The sequence below is a fragment of the Notamacropus eugenii genome, chromosome 2 (assembly GCF_028372415.1).
Source record: "Notamacropus eugenii isolate mMacEug1 chromosome 2, mMacEug1.pri_v2, whole genome shotgun sequence".
In the NCBI taxonomy this organism is placed as follows: Eukaryota; Metazoa; Chordata; class Mammalia; order Diprotodontia; family Macropodidae; genus Notamacropus; species Notamacropus eugenii.
The window spans coordinates 148,328,482-148,353,525 of NC_092873.1; the positions used below are offsets into that span (position 1 = coordinate 148,328,482).

Sequence of the window (25,044 nt, forward strand, 5' to 3'; positions counted from 1 at the left end):
CTTTCACTTTTATGTCTTCTGCTGATGGTTTGTTCTTACTCATTTGAAAGGATGGAAGAAAATACTTGTTCACCAAGAAATACCCAAGACTATTCACCAAGAATAGTCTTATTTTCCTCCCTTTTTTGGGCATTTTCCCAACCTGTTACTTGACTTTTGAGTAGTTTGTCAAGTGGAGGGTATACTTTAGAGACCTGTAAGCTCTCAGTTCCTCCAAGGTGGCACAATCAAGGGTGAGGATTTCACTCTCTCGAAGCCTCCACTCTGTTCTGGGAGCTACCATAAGCTTTTCTGCCCAGGATCTGTGAGTAGAATTCCCTCTCCAGAGCCTCCCCCAGCTCCATCAGGCCAGTGCTCCTCCTCACCCCAGGACTGCCACTTAGGGCTGACTTCCAGATCAGCCACTTGATTCCCCCAGGGCCTTTAGGCTGAGGGTTCCTAAAATGGATCCTGCTGCCTCAGTAACCCCAGCTACCCTGGGGCTGGGGCCAGACTGTGTTCCCTTCTCACCCTGGTGAAAGAGCTTTCTCACTGACCTTTGAAGTTGTTTTTTGTGTTTGTGGATTGAGAGATCTGAGAAATGTAGCAGCAGCCCATGATTCTGTGCCCTGAAGCCTGCTTCAGTTCCATGCTGCATGGCCAACACTGTGTTGTGCTCTGCTCTGAGCCTGGTACCATAAGACTTTCTTGTTGGTCTTCCAGGCTGTCTTGGGGTGGAAATCTCTTTCACTCTGTCGTTTTGTGTATTCTGCTGCTCTAGAATTTGTTTAGAGTCAGTTTTCAGTTTTTTCAGGTATTTTATGGGCTATACGAGGAGAGCTACATCACGTCCTTCCTTCTTCTCTGCCATCTTGCTGAATGATTTCTTCAAAAGCCTTCCTGAAATATGTGTATAATTTCCTTAACAATGTCTTGGTGTACTATGTTAAGAATCCTGTGGAAAAAAAAGAAAATGAAATTCCTTTTGGTAAAAACTATTTTGGTAAAAATATTTCTTCAACTTTTAAGTGTTACTAAACCATTCCTTCAACAACAATTATAGAAATTTTTAATCCAACTTAATTTTATGATTATTTTGAAGGATACACCTTAGTACACTTCTGAAAGTTAGCACATTTGCCAGTCTCTTGCCCGCTTTCATTTCTCTTGTTCTCTATGATATTGGAAAAATCACTGATTGCAGGTCAGCAATCATGTCAACACATTCTTTCAACAACCTAGGATGTAGTTCATCTTGACTGTAGAATAGAACTCATTCAAAGTAGTAGTTATTCTCTTTTTTATATCTTTATTTGTCATTGGTTTTAATCTCCTTTTAATCATTTTTCTTGTACATTTTCTACATATTTTGTTAGAAAAAAGCAAAATAAGAGTTAACTAATTTCTTTAAAATCAGTTATCTACCCCAAACAATGGGTCTTTCATCTTCTTCTCTAGTAACTAAAAAGATATTTTAAAATCTCCCCTTTTGTTGCTTTAATATTCCTGACTTTTACTTTTATATGAGCATAACACTGTTTTGTGTTCTTTCCATGGTGAAATAATGTATGTGAATTGTCAAAATTTTGGTCTTGATAGCATACCTTACCTTTTGTGCTTAATTCTCTTGTGCAATTTTAGGTCATGGCATTTTCCTTTTTGTTTCTCTAAACTCTTTGAAATCAAATATCTTAAAGTCCAGACTGTACAATAATAGTAGAGCTGTGTGATTTTTTTTCTCCCCTCCATCAAAGGATTTTTAAAGTAGCAGATAAAGGGAATGCCATAGGAAAAATAATTTTAACAAAAATGCTTATGCCATGGTATCTCAGTTTCCTGTCATTTCTGCTTTGATAGCCACTTCCTTATTGATCACAATAAATTCTGGAATTATAGTTTATCTCAGTGCTTCCTTATCTTTTGAAGAATAAGATTGTCATTGTCAAAAATTTAACTTTCACACAATTTGGTCAGCTGAGGAGTGCAACAGTTACCATTCTATATCTCTCTTTGGTTTTATGGATAATCTTCTCACTGTTTTCTTTTTTTTTTTTATGGGTAGGAGATGTCTTAATTGGAAATAAATGATACAAACATTTACAAAGTTAAAAGAGCTAACTTTGATTAATGAAACCAAAAGGCTTCTGCACAAACAAATTTAATGCAGTTAGAATAGGAAAACATTTTTGCATCAAATTTCTGTGGTAAGAGTTTAGTAGATAAGCTACACAAATATACACTCAAATGTGTATGTGTTTCTAGAAGTATACACATATACATATGCTTATGTATTTGTGTATGTGTAAAACCAAAAGACATTGGAGCTGAGAATTAGGACAATCACTTGGGAAAGCAATTTGGAGTTATGCAAATAAAGTTACTGAAAATGCTCATATCCTTTATCCTACAGATTTCATTATGGTTTTATTCACCAAATAGACCATTGTCAAGAAAAAAGTCTCCATATGTGCCAAAATATTATTGTAACACTTTTTGTGAGGGCAGAGTCCATAACAGAGGATATGTCCATCAATTAGAGAATGGTAAAAGAAAAAAAAAAAAGGTGGTACATGAGTGTAACAGAATGTGACTGTGCCATGAGAAATGATGAATGTGGTGATCATTGAGAAGCACAAAAAATCTACATGAACTGCTGCAGAGCCATAACACACACAGATAAATTTTTAAATGAATCGTGGAAAACTATAAAATGTAAGAGACTTGAAAGAAGAGACTTAAGAAGACATTTCCATCCACTTTTTCACAGAGGTAGGAGATTAATAAGTATTATATAATGCACATATTTTCAGGCTTTTTCATTTTATTACTGAGTTATGCTGATTTTTTTCCTCTTCATTTCCTTTTTCATTTTTTTATTTATTTTTAGTTTTCAACATTCATTTCCACAAGATTTTGAGTTACAAATTTTCTCCCTATCTCTCCCCTTCCCTACTGCAAAATGTAGTGCATTCTGATTATCCCTTCCCCCAGTCTACTCTCCCTTCTGTCACATCCCTCCCTTTCCTTATCCCCATCTTCTCTCTTTTCTTGTAGGGCAAGATCTCACCGTTTTCTAAATTCTTTTCAAGATGGTTTCTGACATCCACATTTGATTGAAACTGCTCTCTCTAAAGTTACCAATTGGGGAATTCACAAATTGGCAAATCAAATGTGCTTTTCCAGTCCTCACCTTTCATGAACAGTCTGATGATGCTTTTCACACTGTCGGTCACCTTCTTCTCATGTATTCTGCTCTAGCTTCTTGTGACACTGATCTTCCCTTTATCTCTTGACTCCCACTAATTGAAAATGTACCCCCAAGACTTGTCCTGGACTCTTTTTTCTTTTCCTTCTTTACTATTTCACTTGGTGATCTCATCAGCTTCCATATCTTCAGTAATCCTCTTTATGCACATGATTATCAGATTTATCTATCCCTCCCTTATCTCTGTCCTGACCTCCAGTCTTGCATCTCCAGCCACCTATTAGAAATCTCAAACTGTACAAAGTATACACATCTTAAACTCATCATGTGCAAAACTTTACTCATAATCTATTCCCTTTGACCCCCAAGTCTCCCCTCTTCTAAACTTCTTCATTGAAGTTGATGGCACCACCATCCTTCTAGTTCACCCAGTTTCTCAACCCAATAGTCATCTTTAGCCTCTTACTGTCTCCACTCACCTCCAGTACAATCAGTGGCCAATTCCTGTTGATTCTATGTTCACAGCTCTCTAATATATGACCCCTCCTCTACATTGACCTTGCCACCACCTTGGTACAGGTCATTATCACCTTAGGTTTGAACTTTTGCACTAGCTTCCTTGTCTCACTCCTTTATTCAGTCCTCCTCTGAACTATCAAAGTTATATTTCCAAAGTTTAGGTCTGACCAAGTTCCTTTGTTATTCATCATGCCTTATTCCAGTGACTCTTCATTGATTCCATGATCAAATACAAAATCCTATGGCTTTTGGAGCCTTTCATAACCTGTATCCTTGACTTTCCAGTCTTAAACTCCCATGTAGTTTTAAGTGCAGTGACACTGTCCTCCTTGCTGTTTCTCGTACAAGACCCGCCCATCTCCTGATTATCTTAATTTTGCCTGGCTATTTCACATGCCTAGCATTCCTTCCTTCCTCATCTCTGCCCTCTGGTATCCTTGACTTCTTCTGAGTCTCAGCTAATATTCTACTTTGTGTAGTAAACCTTTTCTGATCCTCCTGAATGTTAGTGACTTTCCTGTTATTATATCCACCCCAAATGTATACGTGGACTTTTTGTACCCAACCTGTGGCAAAGCCTTCAGAGCTCATATTGGTCTGATCAGGCATAGTCAGACACACTATAGTATGACTTCAACATAATGGTGTCATTTTTATCTTCTTTGAGAACAACCAATTTGATAGCAACCAATCACATTCCTCTGAGAGTATCACCAATTTATCCAGTGTATATTTTGTTTGTACATGGTTGTTTGTATATGGTCTTCCTCTCTCTCCATCAGATTGAGCTCCGTGAAAAAAGGTATTGTTTTTGTGGGGTGTTTTTTTAATCCCCGTGACGTTACAAAGTGCCTGAAACATAATAAAGGCTTCATAAATACTTGTTGACAGCTGCCTTCTTCAAGTGGCCTCATTCCCTCCACTGCTAGTTCTTTTCCTCTAAGATTACCTCTGATTATGCCTCTGTGTGTGTATGTGTGTATTTTTGGTGAGTTGGCATGTTATTTCTACCACTAGAATGTAAGCTCATGGAATGTAGGAGCTGGTTTTTTTTTTCTTGCATTCCTAGTGTTTAGTATGGTGCTAAGTGCTTATTAAATGCTTGTTGACCTGACTTGAGAAGGTGTTCCAAACTGCTGAAGTCTTCCATCCCTACACATATGAAATGTTAATTTATATATAATTATTATATATTTTTATATTTGTTGCTCAGTCTTTTTAGTCATGTGACCCCATTGTGACCCCATTGGGTTTTCTTGGCAAAGTTACAAGAGTGGTTTGCCATTTTCTCCTCCAGACCATTTTACAGATGAGAAAGCTGAGGCCAACAGGAGTTAAGTGACTTGCATAGGATCACACATCTAGTAAATGTCTGAGGCCAGACTTGAACTCAGAAAGATGAGTCTTCCTGATTCCAGGCCTCCTGCTCTGTCCATGGTACCACATAGCTACCTGAACTACACATACATAAAAAGATTACCCCATCTCATAAAATACAGATTAAAGTACTTTTTATTTCTTTGATTTAAATACATCCTCTATTAGATAACTGCTATATCCATTTTGATGTGCAGAAGAATGGTTGAGACTATGTGGGGGAGTGGTGGTGACCTGCACATGTAATTTCACCATTATAGGAATTGCTTGTAGAGACTTGAAATTTTTTTCTCTATGCATATTGATAAATCAACTACTACTAAATACTCAGGGATAGTCACATTGAAGTACCAAGGCATTATGGGAGGTTAAATGTCTTTCCCATGACTGCTCATGTAATTGATACCTGAAGCAGTGCTTGAACCAGTTTTCCCAGACTCTGAAGGCTGGTCCCCCATTCCCTGTATGTGAAACCTCTTTCTGTTTCCTCTAAGGAATGACTGGCTAAAGGAGCAGACCTTTCAGAATATTTATTTAGGGATAACCATTTGAATGAAAGCTGAATGTAATTTCTATTTCTAAAGAGATTTCAGTGACATTTTAAAATACATTGGTGACAGTTCCTAGACTTTTACATATTGATTTCCCCTCTCTTACACCATGGAAATTGCCTAGTTTCATTCTTCCTTTGTTTTCTTGTACAACTTTCTTAACAAATTGGTTAAGTCATTGGAGAAAACTCTGGAAATCATCCATAATGTGGTTCTAAAATTTAAGAAGTTGTGATGAAAATAGGAAAAGAGATAGAAATTAGATGAATTTTATCATTGACTTAGAGCAAAAAGTGAAAGAAGGGATTGAGCAGCCACTTGGAAGCTTTTCTTGTTTATGAGGAAATATCAAGAGGAATCTTTGCTACCTTTTGCCAGTGAAAATAAGAGTTTTTATCATTGTTATACTCTTTTCTTTGAAGATTTTGTTTGAAGATAATCTTTCCTTTTTTTTTTTGATAATATTCGGGTCATTGCTTTTGGTAGGCCTTTCATTTACCATTTTAGGTTTCAACAACAAATGGTTTGATCTTAAATTAACAGATTTTAAGTACACCAGAAAATCATTGTTAAGTCACATATATTTTTTTGTTTAGTTTCAGGAAACACAACTGATCCTCTGTCCTCTAAGGAGCCTGAAAGTCCTGAGAACATCTCTAGTCAGCTGGAAGACTCTGGCTGTGATGTGTTAAGTGAGAACAGAACTGATCCTTCAGAACTGTCCCAGAATGTTGAAGAGAGTTTTCCTTCTTCTTCTGAGATTTCTGTATATCGACTGCCCATTGCAAAAAGTCATTGTGCCTTCCAAGAGAAAACTTTATCTTCTCACCTGCAATTTTTGCAACATGTGCTTGAACTGAAGAACTTGACAGAATCTGGTAGTTTGAAAACAGATTTAAACAAGTTTGAAAGTGACTGTTCCACAGTATCTGATTCTGTTTTTCGGTTGCTTGATGGCCTGATAATTTTTTACAGTGACCCTAAACTCCCTTTCTCAAACTTTTTGACAGAAGCAGTTTGTATTTTGACTAGGTTAATCGATGATTGTAATTTATCTAATCACATACTTAAAAAATGTTTCAAGAAGTTGGAAGAATTTGAGAAAACTCTAGTGCAGGTTATTTTAAGGAACAGCAATATTAATCGGGTAAGTAGTATATTGTTACATTTTGTAAAGTTGAAATAAAATGTGTAGAATGAGTTTAATTGACATTGCAGACATGTGTTATATAATTCCATTTTTTGAAATGGATGTCCCTTATGTTTCTAAAGTCCTTCCCTTGCACCAGTCACTATATCCTTTTATCATGCATTACATCCCAGAGCCTGCCAACTTGCCATTTTTTTTCCATTCTTATTGCTTTCCCCCAAAACTTCTATTATTCTTTGTTTTTGGATAACTCCTGTCTGTATACATCAGGCCCTGTGCTTACATTCTATCTCTGGAGCTAGTTCTTTTGTTGCTTATTCTAGTGTCTTGTTTGCTGTTTGTTGTTTTCAGTTGTTTCAGTGTGTCAGACTTTTGGTGACCCCATTTGGGGTTTTCTTCGCAAAGATACTGGCATGGTTTGCCATTTTCTTCTCCATCTCATTTTATAGATGAAAACACTAGAGCAAATGGAGGTAGGTGACTTACCTAGGGTCACACAGCTTATCAGTGTCTGAGGCCAGATTTAAACATTGGTCTTCTAGACTCTATACCTCGTTAGTGCTCTATCTACTGTACCATCTAACTACCCATTCTCTTTACTACTTAAAAGTAAAAAATTCTAAATTTCTAAAAATTTTAATGGTTTTTCAGCTTAATGGGTCTACAACATTAAAATCCTTTATGTTGTGCTATCATATTATGATTAATAACTATAAATTTGTGTTTGTCCATTCACCCTCATTAGATTGTAACTTCTTGAGGTTGAAGACTGTCTTCATTTCCTTTGTTCCTGCTCTAGGATCAGTACAGTGGTACACATAGCAGATATTCCACAAATGGACTGATAGATGGTAGGAAACAAGCCATACATTGAACAGATCGTATTTCTTTTTCTTGTTATCAAGAGCTACTTGGAGGTGCTGAAATAGGCAAGCCCCAAGTTCCATTCTGTTGTAACATTTATGTAACTGAAGTCTTCTTTCCCTCCCCCCCCCACTTAAAGGTATAATTGTTTTTCTTCCTTTTATTGTGTTATATTTACTTTGGTCTCTTTTTCCTTCCCTTGGGCAATATTAAATACCCTAATCTCTGTCCTTTTTAATTGACAACTAAGAAAGAATAGAAGTGGATACAGAGGAATAAAACTGTTTCAGCCTTATCTTGGAAATGGTGTTTCACAGAGTAAGCTGCTATTCTATTGATTTTTAAAATGTACTATTGCTATTTGCTTTTATTGAGTTCATAATCTATCCCTTAAGTAATTTTCATTTTTATATAAATATTCAAAATATTGACTAGAGTTATCAAAGATCTCTTGAGTTGATCTGTGTTCTATTCTTTATCTGTGCTCAATTTATTTTAAAAAACTTATTATAGTGATAGACACTGTAGGAAAAGAAAGTGTGATGGAATTTTTTAGCAGATGTGAAAATATTTGACATTTCTATAGAATCCTTTTTTCTATTCTCATCATACCCCATCAGTGTACCACAATTATAGAAGATAAAATTGACTTCTCATTGCTCTTTTTAGATAAAGTTGAAAAACCCAATCACTCCATGATACTTTTCTCATTTTCCTACCTTTTCCCTTGGTTTCTGTTTTGTTCTTCCCAATTTAAAACACTTTTTACATGATGAAAATGACAGTACTTGGTTGAGTTTCATTATTCACCAGACACAATAGAAAAAAAAAAATGTGTGTGTGTGCATGTGTTTGCATGCTTATGTAGGCACACTGCCTGGGTCTGTGTGTATTGTCTCAGTTCTCTGACCAGGATGAAAAAAAAGACTTATAAAGGTGAGCCTGAGTTCTGGAAGACTAAGCAAAGAGTACCCAAACTCTGACTGATTCTAACAGTATGAAAAGGATTAATGCATAGGCTTTACTGTAGTGGCACCTGGAAGCACAGTAGACAACACTTGGTCTGGGGTCAGGAATACCTGATTTCAAATAGCTTCAGACATTTACTGGATGTGCATGATACTGGGCAAGTCACATAATTACTGTTTGCCTCTTCTGTCAACTCTAAAATGGGGATATTGATAGTGTCTACTTTGCAGGGTTGTTGTAAAGATCAAATGAGCTAATGTTTGTAAAAAGTTGAGATCTCTGCTGCCCAAGACCCAGTTAACTCAATGAGAAGGGAGGCTTATCAGTGGTAGCCATCAGCCTTTTTTGGTCATGATGGCCTTTGAAAAAGATAAAAATAGAAAATAAAATTCCATTTTGTGCAGCCTCTTTCTTTCCTTGAGGTGGTTTGGTATAGTTTGGAGTCAGAAGACCTGGGTTTAAATGTAACTTCTGTTGCTTACAATCTTTGAGAAACTGGATAAATTACTCATCCTCCCTAGACTTCTGTTTCTTCATCTGTAAAATAAGAGGGTTGGATGAGGTAGCCTCTGAGGTCTCTTATAGCTTTAGTTCTATAATACAAAGACCCTATAATGCATCACTTTTCTCTACTGCTATTGGTAGAAAAGGAGTGCGAATTATAAGAATCACAGTGTTTGGGATATCTAGAAGTAAAGTTGAGCTGCTACTACTCTTTTTTTTATATTTTTTTAATTTTTTAATTTATTTATTTATTTGTTTATTTATTTAACTTTTGAACATTCATTCCCACAAAATTTTGGGTTCCAAATTTTCTCCCCATTTCTTCCCTCCCCCCACCCCAAAACGCTGAGCATTCTAATTGCCCCTATCACCAATCTGCCCTCTCTTCTAACATCCATCCCTTCCCTTATCCCCATCTTCTCTTTTGTCCTGTAGGGCAAGATAACTTTCCATAACCCATTACCTGTATTTCTTATTTCCTAGTTGCAAGAACAATACTCAACAGTTGTTCCTAAAACTTTGAGTTCCAACTTCTCCCCATCCCTCCCTCCCCACTCATTCCCTTTGGGAAGGCAAGCAATTCAATATAGGCCATATCTGTGTAGTTTTGTAGATGACTTCCATAATAGTCATATTGTGTAAGACTAACTATATTTCCCTCCATTCTATCCTGCCCTCCATTGCTTCTATTCTCTTTTTTGATCCTGTCCCTCTCCAAGAGTGTTGACTTCAAATTGCTCCCTCCTCCCACTGTCCTCCCTTCCATCATCCCCCCCTCCCTGCTTATCCCCTTCTCCCCCACTTTCCTGTATTGTAAGATAGGTTTTCATACCAAAATGAGTGTGCATTTTATTCCTTCCTTTAGTCAATTGTGATGAAAGTAAGCTTCATGTTTTTTCTCTCACCTCCTCTCTTTTTCCCTCCACTGAAGTCTTTTACTTGCCTATTTTATGAGAGATAATTTGCCCCATTCCATTTCTCTCTTTCTCCTCCCAATATATTTCTCTCTCACCCCTTAATTTCATTTTTTAAAGATATGATTCCACCCTATTCAATTCACCCTGTGCTCTGTGTATGTGTGTGTGTATATGTGTGCATGCGTGTAATTCCACCAACTACCCAGATACTGAAAAAAGTTTCAAGAGCTAAAAATATTGTCTTTCCATGTAGGAATGTATATAGTTCAACTTAGTAAGTCCCTTATGATTTCTCTTTACTGTTTACCTTTTCATGCATCTCTTGATTCTTATGTTTGAAGGTCAGATTTTCTTTTCAGCTCTGGTCTTTTCATCAAGAATGCTTGAAAGACCTCTATTTCATTGAAAGACCATTTTTTCCCCTGAAGTATTATCCTCAATTTTGCTAGGTAGATGATTCTTGGTTTTAGTCCTAGTTCCTTTGACTTCTGGAATATCCTATTCCACGCCCTTTGATCCCTTAATGTAGAAGCTGCTAGATCTTGTGTTACCCTGATTGTATTTCCACAATACTTGAATTGTTTCTTTCTAGCTGCTTGCAATATTTTCTCCTTGCCCTGGGAACTCTGGAATTTGGCCGCAATGTTCCTAGGAGTTTCTCTTTTTGGATCTCTTTCAGGCGGTGATTGGTAGATTCCTTCAATATTTATTTTGCCCCCTGGTTCTAGAATCTCAGGGCAGCTTTCCTTGATAATTTCATGAAAGATGATGTCTAGGCTCTTTTTTTGATAATGGCTTTTAGGTAGGCCCATAATTTTTAAATTGTCTCTCCTGGATCTATTTTCCAGGTCAGTTGTTTTTCCAGTGAGATATTTCACACTATCTTCCATTTTTTCATTCTTTTGGTTTTGTTTTGTGATTTCTTGGTTTCTCATAAAGTCATTAGCCTCCATCTGTTCCATTCTAATTTTGAAAGAACTGTTTTCTTCAGTGAGCATTTGAATCTCCTTTTCCATTTGGCTGATTCTGCTTTTTAAAGCATTCTTCTCCTCATTGGCTTTTTGAACCTCTTTTGCCAATTGAGTTAGCCTATTTTTCAGAGTGTTATTTTCTTCAGCATTTTTTGGGGTCTCCTTTAGCAAGGTGTTGACCTGCTTTTCATGTTTTTCTTGCATCTCTCTCATTTCTCTTCCCAGTTTTTCCTCCACCTCTCTAACTTGATTTTCAAAATCCTTTTTGAGCTCTTCCATGGCCTAAGACCACTGAATATTTATTTTTTCTTTTTGGGATGCAGAAGCCTTGACTTTTACATCTTTCCCTGATGGTAAGCATTGTTCTTCCTCATCCAAAAAGATGAGGATATCTGTTCACCAAGAAAGTATCCTTCTATGGTCTTATTTTTTTCCCCGTTTTTGGGCATTTTCCCAACCAGTTACTTGACTTTTGGGTCCTTTGTCAAGAGTAGGGTATACTCTGGGGACTTGTAAGATCTCACTTCCTCCAACGTGGCCCAATCAAGCATGTACTGGTCTAGGCGCAGGGAGGGATTTTTGTGCCCAGAATCTTAGCAGACTTTCCTCTCCACAGGCACCTGACCTCCAGTTCTGCCAAGCTAGCACTGAGGGGGTGGGATTCAGTCAAGCTGTGGGGGCAGGGCCACCATTCAGTGCCAGACAAAGACCAACTCCCTCAGTGCCCCCAGGGGTTCTTAGGATCCAGCAGTGGTCTCAGGCTGCTGTAGGGGCTGCAGTGAGAACTCCTGCTGCCTGCCAGATGTGGCCTCTGCGGGCCGCTGCCTGAGGCTGTAGCTATGGGAAGGCCCTTCTCCCTTCCTGGCCAGCTGAAAAAAACCCATCACTGACCTTTGGCACCTGTGGGTTGAGGGATCTGAGGACCTGTTGCTGCTGGGACTGAGAATTCCGTGACTGGAGATTCCATCCCTGAGGGCTATTCGCAAGCTGCGCTGTGCGGCCAAGGCTGGGCTGGGCTCCACGCTCCCCTCCGCTCTGCATCCATTGCACCAGACGTTTCCGTGGGCCTTTCCGGTCACCCTGGACTGGAAATCTCTTCCACTCTGTTGTTCTCCACTTCTGCTGCTCCAAAATTTGTTGAGAGTCCCTCTCTACAGGTATTTTATGGGCTGTGTGGGGAGACCCTGCGTATGTGTGTCTTTCTACTCCGCCATCTTGGCTTCAACCCCGTGCTGCTACTCTTAATAAGAGAGGAAGCCAATGGATGGAGAACCAGTATAAGAGCCAGAAATATCTGGGATCAAGTCCTGCCTGTGACACTTACGACTTCTGAGACATAACCTTTTAGTGCTCGAGACAACTCTCAAGAATTTAAATTCCAGAGATTGTACTAAATTGCATTAATAAAGGGGATTTCCTCATTTTGGGTTTCCCTGTATCAATAAAATCACAGGATCGGGACCTGCCCTTACTTCTAATGGGTAATCTTTGTCCAGTAACCATTGATTTGTTATTCTACTAGAAAAACGGAACTGAATCCATATCTTCATTATTGTTGTTCAGTCATGTCTGGCTCTTCATGACCCCTTTTAGGGTTCTCTTGGCAGAGATGCTAAAATGGTTTGCCCTTTCTTTTTCCAGTTCATTTTACAGATGAAGAAACTGAGGCAAACAGAGTTATATGACTTGTCCAGGGTCGCACAGCTAGGCCATATTTGAATTCAGGAAGAGGAGTCTTCCTCACTCCAGGCCCAGAGATACATCTACTGTGCCACCTAGCCTACCCCATTTTCATTCTTACTCTAAGTTAAATTAGAAGATATCCAAAAAAAGGTTGCAGGCAAATGAAAAGACAGCTCTCTTCAAGGAAGCAAAAAAAGGGGTTTAAGTTAGTTTCATTGTGCTCACAAAGATGAAACATCATTTTGTGAGACACCTGGCTATCTTGCCTGAAATGCCCATAAAAACTATAAGAACAGAGACTATGAAGATAATTTAAGCATATTTGCCAGTGTTTGTTTCAGAGGATGAAGTAAAGGAATTTGATGAAAAATTTGACAAGATGCTTCATTCTAAGGCAACCTACAATTTAATATCACTGTAGAAATAAATGCCAAAACAGAACATGGGAAAGGTGATAAGGAATGAAGAAAGAAGAGGACAAAAACTTAATGAGCACTCAGATGGCTTACACATGTATGAATACTTTCCTTCAAGAATGAATCAAAAGGTTCTGATTTTGATGAGCACCGTCAGCCTCAGCCCTTTCCTGCAGGTGATTTTGGCTATCTCTAACTGACAGGAATTAACTGGTGATAGTAATTTCATAATCTGCTCTCTGTGTGCAGTCATATCATTGATTTGTTAAAACAACTTCAAATTCAATTCAAAGTTAAAATAAAAGATTATGATAAATAGGATGCTATCACATTTACAAACTTATTTGCTTAAATAAGGTGTTAACTCTTTAACAATGGTCAAAAGTAAGGATCCCAACTTTGACTCTGCAAAACAGTTTTCCTGGTGAAAAAGCTCTATAGGGTCCAGGAATCACCTTAGCCAGTCGGAGTTTAATTTTCTTGTCAAGTAGAGAGGCATGCTAGCCAAGGGAAATATTGGTTTAAAGTGTAAGCTCATGTGCAAAATATCGTAGAGAGGTGAAAAAGTGGGAGCCAAAGAGCAGTAGCTAGATGGAATTGAGGGCCATTATTGGGAAGGACACATTGATTACCATGAAGATAGTCTTTAATCATTCTGGAGAGTGGGGTGGACAAATTCATCCTCTGTGTAATGAAGAGATTAAGCCTTTGGTCCAAGCTCACAGTAACAATGAGGCTTGACTTCAAGGTTCAAACAGTATCAATTTATGAAAGTAAAGCTAAGCTTTTGATAAGGGATAGTGCTCTTAAAGAACAGTTGTCAGCATTGATACTTATCCATTACAGAGGCTATAAGGTGTTCTGTTAGGTTATGATGTCGCCAGGAGAGGCATTTTGTTCAGTTGGATATATATGTTAAATGAATAAGAAATATACTACTTAAAGAATGATCAGTCAATCATGCAAGCATTTATTTAATATAGTACATTGTGATAAGTGTTGGGAATACAAAGAAAAAATGAAATCTTTCCCTCAGAGATTACATTCTAATGACAGAGACCCTATGTATAGTTATAAATAGGGAAGGAAGTAAGCATTTTATATAGTGGCTACTACAGTACTAAGCACTTTTAACAAATACCTCATTTAATTCTTACAACAAACCTGAAAGTTAGGTGCTAGTAATACCCCCATTTTACAGTTGAGGAACCTGACTTGCTCAGGGTCATACACCCAGTGAATATCTGGAGCTAGATTTAAAATTGGGTCTTCCTTACCCCAGATGCAGTGCTCTATCCACTTTGCCTCTAGTTGTTTTGTATGTTTTGGCCTCACTCACTCTGCTAGAACAGAGCCAGACTTTTCTCCTTCTGAGGGGCCTAGGGGTACCCCAGAAGGCTTAGGGCATCTCGTCTCTACTTCCATCAGCTTGATCCCCTATTCTAATGTAGTTCCATCCCAACACCTTTAACCACCAATGACTAACATTGGCTATCTCTAATTGACAGGAATTAACTGGTGATAGTAATTTCCCCCGGTTCCACTTAACCACTTAATATCTGTGAGTTCATCTAAAGGGATATTTATTCTGAAGGTACAGCAAGATCAGAAGAATAAACATTTTCCTCCAATACCTCAGGGGAACAATCCCTCCAGTAACTTCTCAGTCTCTGGGAAGAATAGACTAAGACTTAGCACAAATTCTGCATAGCATTGGTAACATCAAGTCCCTGTCCAAATGCTTCATCATTACCTGATAAATCCTCATTTTGCCTATTGCTGGGCTGGGTCCTTTATGGTATCAGTACTAGAAATGTATTGATAAATCTTGCAAGGACTCAACTCTCAGAATTCTGAAGCTCAGGCAACTTACACTCATGAATTTTCAAAACTCACAAGTCATTACCTCCAGTTTTCTTCATCTAAAATGAAAAGAACAATGCTAATTCAGTGAGTGAATTGTGACCCTCATTCATGGAACCACATGTGGCCTTGGAAGAAAAGTCCTAGGTTTGTCCCTGAAAAGAGGCCAGACTAAAGGAAAAGATGCTGAGGCTCTGCTTGATTTGACTTTTAGAATGTATCCTCCCAGCCAATCAGGAGGACTCTTCCTCATCACATGGTTAATAGACCTGAACCAGTTGCAGTATGTCTGTGCATGTTCTAAGGTCTCTCCAATGTACTTCTATTACATGTCATTGCAATTCTCCTGCATGCTATCTCCCAACACCCTTGTACAATGGCAATTTTATCTGCAGTATTCCTTACATGCTCATAGATAGGCTTATTACACAGTTTATATAAGTATATGCAAATATATACAAGAGAAATACAAAGGAAAGATAGAGAGCACTAAAAATTGGTGGAGTCAAGAAAGACTTCACGTAGAAGGTAAGTAGCATCTTGAAATAAATGAGAGATTATTTAGGACTGATGTGAGTAGAGAGTACTATTTAGTCTTTTTTTTAAATTAAATTTATTTATTTAACTTTTAACATTCATTTTCACAAAATTTTGGGTTACAGATTTTCTTCCCTTTTATCCCCTCCCCCCCCAACCACCAAGCATTCTAATTGCCCCTATGACCAATCTGCTCTTTCTTTTATCATCCCTCTCTGCCCTTGTCTCCGTCATCTCTTTTGTTCTGTAGGGCCAGATAGCTTTCTATACCCCTTTACCTGTATTTCTTATGTCCTAGTGGCAAGAACATTACTCGACAGTTGATCCTAACACTTTGAGTTCCAACTTCTTTACCTCCCTCCCTCTCCACCCCTTCCCTTTGGAAGGCCAGTAATTCAATATAGGCCAAATCTGTGTAGTTTTGCAAATGACTTCCATAATAGTTGTGTTGTATAAGACTAACTATATTTCCCTCTATCCTATCCTGTCCCCCATTACTTCTATTCTCTTTTGATCCTATCCCTCACCATGAGTGTTGACCTCATATTGCACCCTCCTCCCCATGCCCTCCCTTCTATCATCCCCCCCATCCTGCTTATCCCCTTATCCCCCACTTTCCTGTATTGTAAGATAGGTTTTCCTACCAAAATGAGTGTGCATTTTATTCTTTCCTTTAGTGGAATGTGATGAGAGTAGACTTCATGTTTTTCTCTCACCTCCCCTCTTTATCCCTCCACTAATGAGTCTTTTGCTTGCCTCTTTTATGAGAGATAATTTGCCCCATTCAATTTCTCCCTTTCTCCTCCCAATATATTTCTCTCTCACTGCTTGATTTCATTTTTTTTTAAGATATGATCCCATCCTCTTCAATTCACTCTGTGCACTCTGTCTCTATGTGTGTGTGCATGTGTGCATGTGTGTGTGTGTAATCCCACCCAGTACCCAGATACTCAAAAGTTTCAAGAGTTACAAATATTTTCTTTCCATGTAGGAATGTAAACAGTTCAGCTTTAGTAAGTCCCTTATGACTTCTCTTTGCTGTTTACCTTTTCCTGGTTCTCTTCATTCTTGTGTTTGAAAGTCAAATTTTCTTTTCAGCTCTGGTCTTTTCATCAAGAATGCTTAAAAATCCTCTATTTCATTGAAAGACCAATTTTTCCCCTGAAGTATTATACTCAGTTTTGCTGGGTAGGTGATTCTTGGTTTTAGTCCTAGTTCCTTTGACTTCTGGAATATCCTATTCCATGCCCTTCGATCCCTTAATGTAGAGGTTGCTAGATCTTGTGTTATCCTGATTGTATTTCCACAATACTTGAATTGTTTCTTTCTAGCTGCTTGCAATATTTTCTCCTTGACATGGGAACTCTGGAATTTGGCCACAATGTTCCTAGGAGTTTCTCTTTTTGGATCTCTTTCAGGCGGTGTTCTGCGGATTCCTTGAATATTTATTTTGCCCTCTGGTTCTAGAATCTCAGGGCGGTTTTCCTTGATAATTTCATGAAAGATGATGTCTAGGCTCTTTTTTTGATCATGGCTTTCAGGTAGTCCCATAATTTTTGAATTGTCTCTCCTGGATCTATTTTCCAGGTCAGTTGTTTTTCCAATGAGATATTTCACATTATCTTCCATTTTTCCATTCTTTTGGTTTTGTTTTGTGATTTCTTGGTTTCTCATAAAGTCCTTAGCCTCCATCTGTGCCATTCTAATTTTGAAAGAACTATTTTCTTCAGTGAGCTTTTGAATCTCCTTTTCCATCTGGCTAATTCTGCTTTTGAAAGCATTCTTCTCCTCGTTGGCTTCTTGAACATCTTTTGCCAATTGAGTTAGCCTATTTTTCAAGGTGTTATTTTCTTCAACATTTTTTTGGGTCTCCTTTAGCAGGGTGCTGACCTGCTGTTCATGCTTTGACTTCATGTCTCTCATTTCTCTTCCCAGCTTTTCTTCCACCTCTCTAACTTGATTTTCAAAATTCTTTTTGAGCTCTTCCATGGCCTGAGCCCATTGGGTGGGCTGGGACACAGAAGCCTTGACTTCTGTGTCTTTGCCCGATGGTAAGCATTGTTCTTCCTCATCAGAAAGGAAGGGAGGAAATACCTGTTCACCAAGAAAGTAACCTTCTATAGTCTTATTTCTTTTTCCTTTTCTGGGCATTTTCCCAGCCAGTGACTTGACCTCTGAATATTCTCCTCACACCCACCTCGCCACCTGATCCTCCCAGCCAGCGTTTGGGGTCTGAGATTCAAATGCTGCTTCCAGCCTCAGGGCTTTTGGCGGGAGCAGGGCTGCTATTCAGTGTGAGATTAAGTTTAGATGCTCACGTTGGGGCAGGGCCGCCTCTCAGGCTCAATTCCCTCAGGAGGTTTATGCACAGACCTTCAACAATGGATCCAGGCTCCTGCCTGCCTGGGGAGCCCTGGTCTGCTGCCACCTCTCAGCCTCTGCCTCCTGAGGGGGCCTGAGTTATGGGGGCACCCCACTCCCCTCTCGACCCGCCAAAGAGACTCTCTCACCGACCCCCGTCACCTGGGGGTGGAGGGACTTGTGCGGGCCGCTGGAGATCCCGTCCCTCAAGCCTGCTCACATCTGTTCCTCTCGGTGCCGCGGCCACGGCAGGTCTGGCCTGGGCTCCGCGTCTGCAGTGCGACGGACCTTTTACGAGAGGTTTGCAGGTCCCTCTGGAACAGAAATCTCCTTCGCTCCACTGTTCTGTGGCCTCACTGCTCCAGAATTCGCCGTGAGTTACTTTATACAGATGTTGTATGGGTTGTGGGTTCGGAGCTATGTGTATTTGCGTCTTTCTACTCCGCCATCTTGGCTCTGCCCCCCACTATTTAGTCTTGTGGGCAGGAAGCACAAAGGAGATTGGAGATAAGCTGTTGACATGTGAGGAACCCAGAGAAGGCAATCTAGATAGACTGCAGAGTGTGGGAAATTAAGTATGTGTGATGAATGTGAAAAGGTATATTAGAGCCAACTTGTGAAGGATTTTTAAAAGCCAAATAGAGTTTATAGATGTCCTTAGAGAATAAGGAGTCTCTAGAAAATTACCGAATAAGGGAGTTACATGATCAGATCTGGGCTTAAAGAAAACAACTTATTGTCAGTTGTGTGGATGAGAGATAAAAGTGAAAAGAAACTTGAGGCAGGGATAATATTAGGAGGACATTCATTGCAGTAGTGTGAGTAAGAGGAGATGAGAACCTGATCTAAGGTAATATCTGTGTGAGTAGTGAGAAGGGAAGAAATACAAAAGACCTGGATGTAAAAATGGCGTGATTTGATGACAGGATATGTAGTTGAAAGTAACATGAAATTTACAAGCTTTGGAGACTGAAAGAATGGCACCATGTACAGAAATAGGAAAGTTTGATAGGAGAAAGTGGTTTTAGGGAAAGCAGTTATTTTCTTATGTGGATGTGTTAAGTTTGAAATGTGTAATAAGTAATTCATGATGCAGAACTGTGTAGAGTAGGCAAGATCTACCTCCTGGAATGTTTTACTTCCTTCAAGATTTAACTTAAGCATGAACTTTTAAAAAAATAATTAATTTTTAGTTTTCACCATTCACTTTCATAAGGTTTTGATTTTTAAATTTTCTCCCCCTTCTTCTCCTTCCCTCTCTCCATGACAGCATACTTTCTTATATAGAGTCTACTTATACATTCATATTAAACCTATTTTCACACTAGTCATGATGTAAAGAAGAATTAGAACTAATGGGAGAAACCATGAGAAAGAAGAAACAAAACAAAACAAAGGGAAAGGACAGCAAATAGTATGCCTCCATCTGCATTCAGACTCCAAAATTCTTTCTCTGGATGTTTTCCAGCGTGAATCTTTTCAAGTTGTATTCGAACCTTGCATTGCTGAGAAGAGCTAAGTCTATCAAAGTTGGTCATTGTGTGATATGGCTGTTACTGTGTACAATGTTCTCCTGGTTTTACTCACTTCACTCAGCATCAGTTCATTCAATTCTTTGCAGGTTTTTTCTGAAGTTTGCCTGCTTATAATTTCTTATAGTACAATAGTATTCCATTACATTCATGTACCACAACTTGTTCAGTCATTCCCTACCTGATAGGCAACCCCTAAATTTTGATTCTTTGCTGCCACAAAAAGAGCTGCTGGAAATATTTTTGTACATGTGGGTCCTTTTCCTGTTTTTATGATCTCTTTGGGATACAGACCTAGAAGTGCTGTTGCTGGGATAAAGGTTATACATGGTTCATAGCCCTTTGAGCATAGTTCCAAATTGCTCTCCGAAATGGTTGGATCAGTTCACAACTCCATCAGCAATGCATCAACATTCTAAATTTCCCACATCTTCTCCAGCATTTATCATTTTCATGTTTTTTCATGTTAGTCAATCTGATAGGTGTGATGTGGTCCCTCAGAGTTGTTTTGATTTGCATTTCTTTAATCAGTAGTGATTTGTAGCATTTTTTATATGACCAAGCATGAACTTCTGCATGTATCCTTTCCTCTCCTCTTAGTGAATTCTGCCCTTTCTTGCAGTTAGCTAGTTGGTACAGTGGATGGAGTGCTGGGCCTAGAGTAAGAAAGAATTCAGTCCAAATTTAGCCTAAACTAGCTTATTTACTATCTGTGTGACCCTGGACAAGTTGAGGTCTAACTTTAGTTTGCCTCGCTTTTCTTAATTATAAAATGGGGATAATGTTATTACTTACCTCCTTGGACTGCTGTAAGGATGAAATGAGAATATTTGTAAAGTGCTTGGCACATAGTGGGTGCTTAATAAATGTTGGTTTCCCTACTTTCTTTCCTTCCTATCTTGTTTATGTAACCAAGACTTGATGTGTGAGCCATTACACGGAGATTATAATGAAACCCATGGGAACCAATGAGTTCATCAAGTGACTAAATATTGAGAAAAAGGGAATAGGACCCAGAACAGGACCTTGGAGAACTTCCGAAGTTAGGAAGGGATATTATGTGGGTGATAAACTAGCAAAGGAGGCTGAGAAAAAAAGACTTAATAAAAATGCTAATTGTAATTAATAGCTAAAATTGGAAAGTTGATAGAACCGAAAAGTTGAAATTTGCTCAGTGGTTCAAATGTAGAGATACTATTGTAAGAACTGGTTATGATCTTCAGTGTGCCTTTGACAAATTTGTGGAAAACATCTTTCAGAACAAAATAGACTTCCATTGAGTTGAGGATGGCTAAACAAGTTATAGTTGATGTAGGTAAATGATTACTGTACTTAAAAATGATGAAGACCAATGCAGCAAAGCATAAAAAGCTGACATATTCTGATTCAGAATGAAGTGAATAGAATGAAGAAAATAATATGTGCAGTGACTAAAACAATGCAACTGAAAATAACTGTTTTTGTTTTTAAATTGAAGTTGCAAAATTACAAAGAAAAAACATCCCCCAGTCCCAATGCCCCACCTTTACAGAGATGGGAGGTTCATGGAGGTGAAACATGGCATATATTTTTCAGATTTTTCTATATATAAAATTGAATTTGCTGTTATTTTTTCTCTTCCTCTTTTTATTTTCTTTTTTCCTTAAACATGGTATTTTTTTTATATGAAACGGCTCTCAGAGAGAGGAAAGGTACAGGGAAGAATACTAGGAGAAATTCTGGTGATGGATAAGCAAAATATATCAGTAAAGATTTTCAATAAAATTTTTCCGACCCCTAAATTTAAGGAAAACTGAGAAAAAGAATAAGAAAATCACACTCCCAAAATAAAAAAAAAACAAAAAAAAAAACAAAACCCACTATCAAATCGTAAAGAACCAAACTTAGGAGTATATGCTGTGTGTTAGAAAATTTTTAATGGGCTGTCGTGTTTGCAGCAGCTAGGTTACACGGTGGTTAGATTAGTGGGCCTGAAGCAAATAAAACTTATCTTCCTGAGTTCAAATTTGACCTCAGATATGTAGTGATATATATTTCTATATAGATGTAATGCTAATGAGAGTTAAAAATCTTCCCCATCCATTAATGGGTGTGCCCATTAAGGGACGCTTGATTAGGGGAGATTTCTTTTCCTCTGGAGGCTCACACATTTTGTTAATTTTTAACACTGACTCTCAACACTTGTGATGCCCTCTGGCACTGAAAAGTGTATATATACTCCGAGGTGAGGTTTTGTTTTGGGGTTTACTCATTGGAAGTGTTTGTTTGGCCAGATGAGATTCTAGGCAGCTGCTAAGGAGCCCCCTGGCTTTGAAAACCCAAGTGTTGGTGCTTCTTCTCTGGTAACTATGTATTTATGGTTAAACAGTTGGATCTGTCTGTTGATCTGTGATGTATGTATTGCTTATGGTCAGACAGTTGGAAGCCCCTGTCTGTTGGTTTTTATTTCTCTGATGTTCAGGGTGCTGACTTTTTCCCCTGAGCTAAGTGAATGATATATGTGCTTGATTAAAGTGATTGTTGACCCCTCAAAAGTTGCTTTCCTTTTAGAAAATCAGATCTAAGAACCTGTATGCAGGCCCTTCTGTGTATGTCAGGGTCCTGGCTGATACAATAATGTATCCCCAAATTTTAGTGTAGTTTTAAGTTACTAAAACTTCAGTTCTTAAATTCACTCAACTATTTAAGCTAGTAAAGGTTAAAACTGCATTGAGACATTGAAAACACCCTGTATAAACATTCCTTATTATTTTACACACCTCACAATTTGCACATGTATTTAATATGTCACATATCAGTATCTTTTCCAAGAAAATTCCAAATAGGATCACAAAGAATTGGACACAGCTGAAATCACTGAACAATAATACTGAACCAGCCTTGCCTTTATCGTATAAATACAATTTAGTCATAGTATATGATCAGTTGTATGATATATTGATGTAGTCTCCTTGCCAGTATTTTATTAAGATATTATAATCAGTATTCATTAGTGAAATTAATCTGGAGCTTTTCTCTGTTTTTACTCTCTCTGGTTTAGGTGTAAAACCATATTTAAGTCATTAAAGGAATTTGGTAGCACTTGTTTTTTTACCTACTGTTTTTCAATCAGTTTACATAGAACTGGAATTAACTGTTCTTTCACTGCTTGGTAGAATTAGCTTGTAAATCATTTGGTACTAGGTTTGTTGGTTTGTTTTTCTTAGAGAATTCATTTATGGCTTGTTCACTTTCTTTTCCTATGATAAGTTTATTTAAGTATTCTATTTCTTCTTCTCTTAATCAGTGTATTTTGTATTTTGTAAATATTTATCCATTTCATTCAGTTGTCACTTTTATTGGCACATATAATTGGGCATAGGGACTTCTACTAATTGTTTAATTTCATATTCATGGGTAGTGCTTTCACACTTTTTTGAGAGTGGTAATTTGATTGACTTGTCTTATAATCAAATTAACCAAGGCTTTATGTATTTTTTGTTTTGTTAGTTCATTTTATTGTTTTCAGTTTCATGAATTTCTCCTTTGATTTTCAGAATTTATATTTTGTTGTTTTGAAGACTTTTAATTTTTCTTTTTCTCGTTTTTTTAATTGTATGCCCATCTCTTTCTGCCTTTTATTTACTAATTATTTAGAGATCTAGTTTTCCCTAAGTATTATTTTGACTATATCCCACAAATTGTGGTATATTATCTCATTGTTGTTATTATCTTTCTTGATATTATTGATTTGTTCTGTAATTTGTTCTTTGACCCACCCATTCTTTAGGATCATTTATTTTCCAATTTTTGATCTATGCTCCTAGGGCATCTTTTTTGAATATAATTTTAATGGTACTACAGTCCCAAAAGGATACATTTAATTTTTCTGCTTTTCTGCATTTGCTTATGATGGTTTTTATGCCCCAGTCTTTGAACAGTTTTTGTGAAATTGCCATGTACAACTAAGAAAAAGGTTTATTCTCTTCTATTTCCATTCAGTTTTCTTCAGACTTATGTCATGTCTAAATTTTCTAAAATTCTATTAAATTCCTTAACTTCTTCTTAGTTGTTTTATGTTTAGATTTATCTAGTTCTGAGATGGGTTGAGGTCCACCTCCAGTATAGTTTTATCATCTGTTTCCTTCTGTAATTCATTTAATTTTTCCATTAAGAATTTGGATGCTATGACATGTAGTGCATATGTTTTGTGTTGATATTACTTCTTTGTTGTGCTTTTTAGTAAAATGTAGTTTCCTCGATGATCTCTTTTAATGGGGTCTATTTTGGTTTTGCATCGTCTGAGATAATGATTGCTACTACTGCCTTTTTTTTTAACTTCATTTGAAGTATAAGTGACACCACTCCAGCCCACCATTTTCATTCTGTGGGTGTTTCTGTTTCAAGTATGTTTTTTGTAAATAATATATTGTTGGATTCTGGTTTCTAATCCACTATGCTATCTGCTTCCATTTTATGGATGAATTCATCCCATACCCATTTGGCATTATTACTAACTATGTATTTCCCTTCATTTTATTCTCTTCTGTTTATACTTCTCTCTTTTTCTTTTTTTATGGCTTCCTTCCTCAGAAGTTTGTTTTGGCTCACTGTCCTTCTTATTCAGCCCTCCTTCTTTTCACAATTCTCTCCTGTATACCAATGCCTTAGCCAGCTTCTTCTCTTACTTTCCTGTTGGGTAAGAAGGATTTCTGTACACAACTGAGTGAATGTATGTGTACACATATAGAACATAAGTACATACATATGTGTGTATGTATATATACATATATTCATATGTATATCTATATAGATACATATATGTGTGGATAAGTTGTAGCTAGACAGCACAGTGGATAGAGTGTCAGGCTTGAACTCAGGAAAGATTCATCTTCCCAAGTTCATCTCTGGCCTCAGAACTATTTACTAACCGTGTGACCCTGAGTAAGTCACTTAGCCCTGTTTGCCTCAGTTCCTTATCTGTAAAATGAGCTAGAGAAGGAAATAGTAAACCACATCCAGTTTGAAATGTCCATCAGGGGGTTGGTGATATGATATTGTAATTTAGGTGAGAACTCAGGTCAGGATATAAGGATCTGTAAGTCATTTATGTAGTCAGTAAATAACCCCATAGAAGCTTATGAGGTATCCAAGTTATTGAGCTAGTATACAAAATATACTAATAAGTTAATGTAGAAAGAAAAAAATAAGACATCTCAGGACAAAGACTTTGGGGATTACTCATATTTAGAAATATGTGGTAAGTTTGATGAGACAGGTAAGGAGACTAATAAACAATCAGACCTACAGAAGGAGTTATAGGAAAGAATTTTGTCATAAAGAACCCACAGGAGAGAGAGCATCCTAAGTTAGAGGGTGGTCATCAATGCAGAATGCTGCCAAAAAAAAACAAGGAAAAGGAGAATTGAGGAAGGACCATTACATTTAGCAGTTAAAGAACCATTGTTCACTTTTTAAAGAGTCATTTTCATTGAGAGTGAGTTCAGAAAACTTGCAGGGGATTAAGCATAGAGAAAGAGAGAAGAGAAAGATATAGTGAGTATAAACAGCTTTTCCAAAAGTTCAGCTTAGAAAGGGATGAGAAATAGAATGATTTAATTTAATCATTTTATACCACCTTCTCTTAAGAAAAACTAAATCCAATTT

At 37.6% G+C, this 25,044-nt stretch overlaps 1 protein-coding gene across 5 annotated transcripts in view; it reads left to right on the forward strand.

Annotated features, from left to right (window-relative positions):
- Window positions 1–25,044, forward strand: part of MEI4 (meiotic double-stranded break formation protein 4) — a 313,130-nt gene that overhangs the window by 113,882 nt on the left and 174,204 nt on the right. For 4 of the 5 annotated variants that reach the window (XM_072642650.1, XM_072642649.1, XM_072642653.1 and 1 more), the window contains exon 4: window positions 6,228–6,778. In XM_072642650.1, the coding sequence (XP_072498751.1) occupies window positions 6,228–6,778 (551 nt within the window). Of the gene's footprint in view, window positions 1–2,530; window positions 2,749–6,227; window positions 6,779–25,044 lie in introns of those variants that run through there. The other variant, XM_072642652.1, reaches the window with a different exon arrangement.